Source organism: Hippopotamus amphibius, chromosome 15, assembly GCF_030028045.1.
Source record: "Hippopotamus amphibius kiboko isolate mHipAmp2 chromosome 15, mHipAmp2.hap2, whole genome shotgun sequence".
In the NCBI taxonomy this organism is placed as follows: Eukaryota; Metazoa; Chordata; class Mammalia; order Artiodactyla; family Hippopotamidae; genus Hippopotamus; species Hippopotamus amphibius.
This window is the reverse complement of record NC_080200.1, coordinates 2,346,425-2,355,828: the sequence shown is the minus strand read 5'-3', so window position 1 is coordinate 2,355,828 and position 9,404 is coordinate 2,346,425. Positions and strand designations below refer to the sequence as shown.

The following is a 9,404-nucleotide window of genomic DNA, read 5'->3' as shown; positions in this document are numbered from 1 at the left end:
TCCGGCCATCCCCAGGCCTTTGCAGGAAGGTCTTGGGCACAAGGTGTCAGGGGTGGCTTGGCAGGGCAGAGAAAGGGATGAGAAATTTTGGCCCACATGATCTTAATCAGCAAATGTTGATTCGCTGCTTCTCCATCTACCCCCACTCTTCTTGGCCAGGCTATGAACAGGCAACACACACACACGCACACATACACACTCACCCACCCAGAGACAGAGCAAGAAAGGGGCCTGAACTTGGCTCAGATAACGAGGCTTGCACCTTAGGGCTGGCTGTCCATGCCGCCTCCTCTCCTGAGCCTTGGTTTTTCTGTCTGTAAGATGGGGAAGTTCAACAAATCCTGTTTCACGGAGATGAAACCTTGGGGAAGCCCAAAGAATGAAACGGAACCATCATTCTGAGTTTTCCAAGGAGGGAAGGAACTGGTATTCATTCGTTCATTCACTCATTCATCAAAGAGGCAGTAACAAACAGGGATCAAGAAGTCACCTGTGGGACTTCCCAGGCAGTCCAGCGGCTAAGACTCCGTGCTTCCACTGCAGGGGGCGCTTGTTCAATCCCTGGTCAGGGAACTATGATCCCGCATGCGGCACAGCACGGCAGGGGGGGAAAAAGAAAAAGTCACCTGTCTGGGTTTGAATCCCAGCTCTGCCTCTTCCCAGCTGTGAATTTGTGTAAGTTAACCTAACCTCTCTGGGTCTTAGTTTCTCTATCTGTATAATGGAGTTAATGATGGTATCTGCCTCCTGGAGGTTTTGCAAGGATTAAATGAGTTAGTACGAAGGTGACTAGAACAATGTTGAGTGATATATAAGGCTTTGTTGTTATCATTCACTTAGTTTTTATAAATTTATTTATTCATTTATTTATTGGCTGCATTGGGTCTTTGGTGCTGCACACAGGCTTTCTCTAGTTGTGGCGAGTGGGGGTTACTCTTCATTGCAGTGCGTGGGCTCCTCGTTGCAGTGGCTTCTCTTGCTGCGGAGCACAGGCTCTAGGCACGTGGGCTTCAGTAGTTGTGGCGCACGGGCTTAGTTGCTCCGCGGCATGTGGGATCTTCCTGGAGCAGGGATCAAAGCCATGTCCCCTACATTGGCAGGCAGATTCCCAACCACTGTGCCACCAGGGAAGTCCTTATTATTCATTTAAAAATGTTCTCATATGCCCAATGCACAGTGGGGACAAACAAACCAAAACATTGGAGTTTGGCGCAGAGGAAGGTTTCTTGCAGAGCCGTGCAAGGAAACCAGTGGCTCATGCCCTGTAAACCCTGCACTCCCGGAAGCGTTTCAGCAAAGCACTTTTAAAGGCAAGGTGAGAGAGTGAAGTGGTCAGTTGTTGCAAACTTCTTGGTGTTGGAATCCTTTGTTCTCGCAGCTGTCCACATAGGTCAGGTCATGATGTTCCTATAAACCTCTGAACAAAACAGATGTTATTCTCTGTTCTGCAACATTTTACCTCTATGTGAATGGACTCAAATGTCAGAGCCTTGAGAATAGGCTCTCCTGTATATTTCAGGCTATAGGCAACATTCTTGTACAAAAGGTGCAGAGTCAGCATGACTAAGCACAGGCAACAGGGCACAAAGGTTAAATTAAAAGGAACAGATCTAATACCGAGTCAGGTTTGTTTTTCCCTGTTATAAAAACAGACAGGTAATAGTTTGAGGGGCTTTATATTCCTTGCCTTATCAATGTCCCAGGAAGGCAGGGGATGTCAATATCCTCATTTTACAGATGAGGAAACTGAAGCCTGTGGTGCGTGGCAGAGCTAGGGAACAGTAATGGGATATGGACACCTGAGTCACCTAAGAGCAGAAGTCAGGGTTCATGGGAGAGTTCCACCACAGTCAGGGAGGAGGGTGCAGGTGGGGAATGAGGGGAAGAGGTTTCCAAGGCTCAGTGGAAGGTATGCTGCTGGGACCAGTTCTCCCAGAGCTCCAGGTCATGGAGCATCTACTGTCTGCTGGGCCCTGTGCTGGGTGCTGGGGACAAGCTGTGACCCAAACACTGTCACCACCTCCACTCTAACGGAGCTCAAGATCCAGGGGAAAATGTGGATGTGGGACCAGGCATGATTATAATCAAAGCTATAATGGGGATGCACAGGCAAGTATGGGAACCCAGAAGAGTGCTAAGGAGGAGGAGAAATCAGGAAGACTTCCTGGAGGAGGTGATGCTAAAACTGAGACCTGAAGGACAGACAGGCACATGCCAAGCAGGCCACTCTAGTAGAGACAATGAAGGCAGGTGCAAAGGCCCCAGGTGGGAGGGAACAGAAAGTAGTCCAGCTCAATCAAAGCAAAGTGTGACACCCCACAGAGTAGAGGGGGGCCATGGGCCAGCTCACACAGGCCTGGGATGCAGGCCAAGAGCTTCAAGGGACCCCAGGCTCCAGTCACCCTGAATTCCACCAAGACCCTGCTCTGCCTGCCACTGCCCCAAATAAACACACATGGACCAGGAATCAGGAAAATGTAAGAAGTATCCCAGCTTATACATGCTTGGAACTTTTTCCAGCCCCATCGCACAGCACTTTCTGTGACGATGGACATGTCCTGTGTCTACACTGTCCAAAACAGTAGCCACAAGCCACATGTCCCATCGAGCACTTGAAATGTGGCTAGTGTGACCGAGCGTCGTGGGCTGAATTGTCTCCCCCCAAATTCATCCTAACCCCCCGGACCTCAGAATAGGAGCTTATTTGGAAATAGGGTTGCTACAGATATAATTGGTTAACATGAGTCACGCTGCAATTGGGTGGCCCTAATCCAGTAGGACTGGCGTCCTTATGAAAATGGGAAATTTGGACACAGACATGCACGCAGGGAGAACTCATGTGTAGATGCAGGCAGAGGTCTGAGCGATGCGTCTACAAACCAAGGGATGCCAAAGATTGCCAGCAAACCCCCAGCACCTAGGAGACAGGACTCGGAAGGGACCAAACCTGCCAGCACCTTGATCTCAGACTTCCAGTCTCCAGAACCATGAGAGAATAAATTTCTTTCTCTTTTCTTTCTTTTTTTTTTTTTTTTTTTTTGGCTGCACTGTGCAGCATGCGGGATTTTAGTTCCCCAGCCAGGGATAGAACTCAGGCCCCTGCAGTGGAAGTGCGGTGTCTTAACCACTGGACAACCAGAGAAGTCCCGAGAGAATACATTTCTTTTGTTTAAGCCCCCCAGTCTGTGATCCTTTGATACGGCAGCCCCGAGAAATGCACCGAGAAACCACATTTTAAAAATTCATTTTAATTAATTTCACATAGCCACATGTGGCTAACGGCTGCTTTATCGGAACAGCACAGTAAACAGTTTCCCATCGCCACATCCCCCATCCTGCAGGGGAGAAACGGAGGCTCAGAACGGAGCTGTCCCATCCAGAGTGGCAGACGGGATGCTGCCCCAAGAACTTGGCAAGACGGTGGCAGAAAGACCTGCAGGCACTGTCTTGGCCAGGAGGAAGGAGAGAGAGAGAACTTTCTACCAGCCAAAGATGGCTACACCCGGAGGGTGTACACCTGCGGTGCTGTCCCGTACTGTTGCCACGAGTTCTGTGGACTGTTTAAATGTGAACGAATTTCAAGTTCAGTCTTCCGTCGTACAGGCCACTTATCGAGGGCTCAGGGGCCACGTGGGGGTCCCAAGTTGGCAGCACAGATGTACAACATTTCCACCTTTGCCGGATGTTTTGTCCACATAGTGATGCCACGCGCTATGGCCAAAGCACTGAGCGAGTACCGACCACCTCCCGGGGTGGGCTCCGCCTGCTATCGGCCCATTTCACAGACGGGGAAGGAAGAGGCAGGCACGTAGTGCTAAAGGGAGACGTGGGTGAGGTTTCCCCAAGGTCAGGAGGGCCCATCGGTTCCCCCTCTGCTGGCCTCCAGACCAAGTCCCAGAAGATGCAAAGGCCAGAGGTGGGGGAAGGAGGCCACCCAGGACCCAAGATGAGAGATAGGGCGGGGAAAGGGGAAGTGAACGGGAAGGGGCGGGTGTCGATGTCACAGCCCCCACCCCCTCCTGGTAGCCTCCAAAAGCTCACACACACCTTCAACAGAGTGGCTCGGTCGCACACACGTGTGCACCCTCAGGCAAAAGACCTGCCACACTAAGGGATGTCTGTGCACACACAGACATGCCCGCACACGCGGCTCACCGGCATATCACGTTCTGTCCTCATCCTCCCCCGCCCCGCCCCCACACACAGAGTCTCACCCACAGTCCACCACTTGTCGTAGCAACCACACACCCCAAGCACACAGACCCACGGCCCTCCCTGGCCACAGGCACAGCTCCAGCAGACCCGCAGCCCTCGAGCCCTCACCCTGATGCCACATGTGAATGAGAGGCGGCAGCATCTCATCCCATCATTGAACTCCTGCGTGGCCGGGGCACAGACTCCCCCCCAGTCCACCCCTGGCAGCCTGGAAGCCCCACTGAGGCCCAGGGAGGGGCTGGGACTTCCTCAGAACCACACACGAAGGGGGTGAAGTACACAGCAACCCCACTCGTTTCCCCATGCCAGCGCACTCTCGGTTCCAAAGAGCAGTTGCCTCCCGCTCCACGGACACCATGCAACATCCACTCCGCGTCGGCAGCCCCAGGGGGCTTCGGGGAGAACCGCAGGGCCTTGGGATGCACGCACGCCCCCACCGCGGCTGCCCTGTTCTTTCCTCTCCATTCCGCCCGCCTGCTGCTGCATCCCTGTGCGCGCGCGTGCGTGCACGCGTGGCCCCCCCCCACCCCCCCACCCCCGGCCGCTGGACCACCGCCCCAACCGTGGGCTCAGACGCTCCGCACGCTGGAGATACTGGACAGGGGCTCCCGCATCCGGAAGCTGTGCGAGCGGGAGCCCCGAAAGCTGTCCCTCGGCCTCAGCGAGCTGTCGGTGGTGGAGGTGACAGAGTGGGCCTCCACGGCCCGGGCCAGGCAGTCCCCAGGCCCGCGCAGTCCCAGCCGGAGACACCCGTAGCAGAGGAAGCCCAGCACGGCCCGGCACACCTCCCGGCTGCGGAAGGAGTAGATGATCGGGTTGACGGCGGAGTTGAGCACGGCCAAGGCGAGGATCCAGTCCATGCCCCGCAGGTACTCCTGCGCCCAGATGTTGGAGCCAAAGATGTCGGCCAGCAGCAGGCCGAAGAGCGGGCCCCAGCACACCACGAAGGCCACGAGGATCATGAGAACCGTCTTGAGCAGCCTCCGGGCCTTGCGGCGCGCCGGCGTGCACGGCGCCTTCTGCCCGTTGGCGCGCACCACTCGGAAGATGGCCCCGTAGAGCACCATGATGGTGGCCAGGATGCAGGCGAAGACCACCACGCAGAAGAGGATGTAGCCCTTGGAGTAGAGCGGGAGCAGGCTGGAGCAGCGCTGGAAGGCGCACACGCAGTTCCAGCCGAGCAGCGGCAGCAGGCCCAGCAGGGCCGCCAGCAGCCAGCAGAGGCCGATGAAGCTGCACACGCGGCCCCGCTTGGTGGCCCCGCTCTCGGCCACCGGCCGCACCATGGTGGCGAAGCGCTCGCCGGCCGTGAAGAGCAGGCTGAAGGTGGAGGCGGCCAGCGCCATGAAGAGCAGGCCCTCGCGTAGGAACCACTGGGAGGGCGCCAGGCGGAAGGTGTGCGCCCCCGACAGCAGCACGTTGGCCAGGTACGCGGCGCCGGTGAGCAGGTCGCTCAGCGTGATGTTCACCAGGCAGTAGTAGACCCAGCGGCGGGAGCGCATGCGGCTGGCGATGGCCACCAGCACCAGCAGGTTCTCCAGCACCACCAGGCAGCTCACGGCCACGAAGAGCCCGCGCAGCACCCCCAGGCCCACCTCCTCGGGCCCGCCCCGCCCCGCCAGCCGGCCCGAGTGGTTGTAGTGCAGAGCGATGAGCCGGGGGTGCCCGCCGGCCGCCAGCAGCTGGCAGGACTCGGGGGCCTCGCTCGGGGCCCCCGTGGCGTTCATCGCGGTCCCCCGGGGCGGACTGAGGCCCCGGGGTGGTTCGCCCCAGGCAGGGTGGAGCCGCTCGCCTTGCCCGGTCTTGGTTTCCTGTTGTTTGAAATTTCCTGTTATGTTCAAGGTACCCCCAGGGTGGGGGTGAGGCCGGGGCGGGGAGGGGCATCCCAACGGTCGCTTCCCACCCCGACTAACCCGCTGCTGTGAGCTCCCTGTGCCTGCCCCCTTCCGGTCCTCGAAAGCCCATGGCGGGTGGGGGGGTCCCCGCCCCGTCCCGGGGGGCGGGGGGAGACCCGGTTCCCCTGTGACACCCCGGCTGGACGGCTTCCCCGCCCCCACCAGCTACTCCCTGCGACACGCGCTGGTCCATCACCGCGTCCCCAGCTGCTCCAAGCCCGCCTGGTACATAGTAGGTGCTTAATACGTGTGTGTCGCGGGGCCGCACACTCAGGAGCACCCCCCGCTCGCGCATCGATGGCGCAGGCGCACCCCATTTTAAGCTCACGACAGAGTCGGGACCACGCAGTCCACAGAAAGGGAAATGAGGCTTGGAGGGGCGATGTCCATCCCGGGTCCCGCGGAAGAACGCGCAGCCAGGAGGCGAGACCCACGCAGCTGCACGTTCACCAGGTCTCCCCAGCGGGACCCTCTCTACCTGGGTTTTCCGTTGCCTCTCCTGCCCCCGAGCTGGCCTTGCTAGGAGCAGAGCTGCTCGGGACCCCCACCCAGGGCAGCACCTCACCTCGGGAGGGGGAGGGGCTCACAGAAGTGGGGAGCTCACCCCGCCCTCACCGCACAGCCATCCTGACCCGCTCGGACTGACTCAACCTGAGAAGACGGAGGTGTGCAGGCACCAGGTGGGGGAGAGGAAGTGGGGGGGTGATGTGTGGAGTGGTGCTTGGGGAGCCTGAGGGGGGAGGCACGGCTCTGACCAGTGTCTGAGTGGGGAGGCACAGGTATCTGAGCGGCTCCGGTGTCCCCTGTGAGTCCCAGGTGGGCAGGACACTGGGGCTGAGGACAGCCCAGGGACTGTGGCCCCCGCCCAGCACCCCCACTGTGAGTTCACTGCTCAGCTCTGGAGCAGGACAGTTACAGGGAAGTTCGGAGGGAGGGGTGCCCTGGGAGGCAGCAGCGTCTTGTCATGGGAGGTGACCAAGCAGAAATGGATCTGAAGTGGGGTGGGGTGGGGTGGGAGGCGGGACTGTGCAGGCAGGTGGCGGAAAGGGGAAGGGGATGAGCGTGAGTCTTTGCCAGGTACCACCCTGTGCAGTAGGACCACTGAGCCCCAGTCCCAGGCTCACGAGGGACCACCCGACCCAAGCACATTCACAGAGAGACACACTCCATACTCTGAGCCAGGACCCTGGTCTGAGCCCTGATCCCAGGCTGAACCCTGACCTTGGCTGAGCCCGTGACCATAGGCTGACTCCCACCCTGACCCCTGACCGGGCTGAGATTTGACCCTAATCCCAAGCTGAGCCCCCAACTGTAGTTGACCCCAACCCCAGCTGAGCCCCGACCCCGGGCTGGGAGAGCAAATTGAGAGCTAGACTAAAATGCTGTGAGAGAGCAGAGTTTGACTAATTTGAGGCCAAGCTGTTGGTGACCTTCTGCCACGAATTACCTGCCGCCTGGGTGAAAGGCTGTGTGCGCGTTATACCTCATTTAATCTTATGATGATCCCCATGCTACAGAAGAGCAGTCCCCCCTCTAGAAATTCATCCTGAAGACACAGCTCTAATGATACACAAGTGAGTATGCAGAAGGTTATTTATTGTCATTTGTAAATGTAAAATATTAGAAGCAACCCGGATGTCTGTACACAGGAGAGAGACTGGTGTATTACATTGCACTTCACGTTGGAGTACTACGCAGCCATGGAAAAGGATGAGGACCATCTCTGTGATGGAGTGGGGTGATTTCCAGGACATATTGTTAAGTTGACGGGGAAGTACAAGAGTATATGTAGTATGTTACTTTTTGTATAATAAAGAAGGGGGGAGTAAATTATCCACCTCTGCTTATTTTTGCAAAAGGAAAGATAACCCAAGAACCAAACCTATAGGATTGGAGGGGATTGAAATTGAAGAAAGGAGGGGATGACATCCTTTGTGTTTTCCTCCTTGTATAGTTTTTAAACTGTTAATGCTTTCTATATGCAGTGAAAATCCAAATCAACAACGATGGAGGACAAAAGCTTTCAGATGGAATACAAATAGAAAACAAATGAATGGAACAGTATTTCAAATGAAAAACATAACCTCACAGAAATAGAAAAGAACCAGCTTATGCAACTTTTGGACACAGTACTCATTCTAAAGACAAGAGAGAACTGCAAAAAAATTTACACCTGGTTGAGTAGTTTTGTTTCTAGCAGTGGCTTAGGTGTAGTGATTCTGAAACTATCATGTGTATTATGGGACTGAGTGAAGTAGCAAGTGTGTTGATATTATTAGGAATCGGGTCTTCACTGGGGGTGAAAGAAGGTGCAAAGATGAAATGGAAGAACCCCACAGGTGGGATGGGATTAAAGTATCCTTGCAGACTTGATATTTAAACACAAATCCATTTCCTAACTCTATCCACTGAGACAACCCAATAGGTATGAGCACACTTTGCACCCAGATCTTGGCTTCTAAATATCATCCCCTATAAGGGAGGGGGGGCTTCCCTGGTGGCGCAGTGGTTAAGAATCCACCTGTCAATGCAAGGGACACAAGTTTGAGCCCTGGTCTGGGAAGATCCCACGTGCTGAGGAGCAACTAAGCCCATGCACCACAACTACTGACCTGCGCTCTAGAGTCCGAGAGCCACAACTATTGAGCCTGCGTGCCACAACTACTGAAGCCCAAGCACCTAGAGCCCGTGCTCTTCCCCAAGAGAAGCCACCACAATGAGAAGCGCATGCACCACAGTGAAGAGTAGCCCTGGCTCGCCGCAACTAGAGAAAGCCTGTGCGCAGCAACGAAAACCCAACACAGCCAATAAATACATTAATTAATTAATTTGTTAAAAAATGGGGGGTGCGTGAACGGAACAGAGGAGGCAGCCGGGGCCACTGGCGATGCCATCGAGCCGGCACCCTCTAGCCAGGGCGCTGAGGCCAAGGGGGAGGCCCCCCCCAAGGAGGCCCCCAAGAAGAAGAAGAAATTCTCTTTCAAGAAGCCTTTCAAGTTGAGTGGCCTGTCCTTCAAGAGAAATCGGAAGGAGGGTGGGGGTGATTCGTCTGCCTCCTCACCCACAGAGGAAGAGCAGGAGCAGGGAAGATCGGTACCTGCAGCGAGGAAGGCACTGCCCAGGAAGGGAAGGCTGCCGCCACCCCTGAGATCCAGGAGCCCCAGGCCAAAGGGGCAGAGGCTAGTGCTGCCTCCAAGGGAGGAGACACAGGAGGCAGGGCCCCAGGCCGCAGAGCCATCCACTCCCTCGGGGCCAGAAAGTGGCCCTACACCAGCAAGCGAGCAGAATGAGTAG

The 9,404-nt window shown here is 56.2% G+C and overlaps 1 protein-coding gene and 1 pseudogene across 1 annotated transcript; one reads left to right on the top strand and one right to left on the bottom strand.

The window, feature by feature from the left end:
- Positions 1 to 4,766: 4,766 nt before the first annotated feature.
- S1PR4 (sphingosine-1-phosphate receptor 4) lies at positions 4,767 to 6,117 on the bottom strand. Its single transcript, XM_057710498.1, has one exon. The coding sequence runs from the start codon at positions 5,940 to 5,942 to the stop codon at positions 4,785 to 4,787; it is 1,158 nt and encodes a 385-aa protein (XP_057566481.1). The 5' UTR covers positions 5,943 to 6,117; the 3' UTR covers positions 4,767 to 4,784.
- A 2,840-nt stretch (positions 6,118 to 8,957) lies between these two features.
- On the top strand, positions 8,958 to 9,404 carry LOC130837201 (MARCKS-related protein-like; annotated as a pseudogene).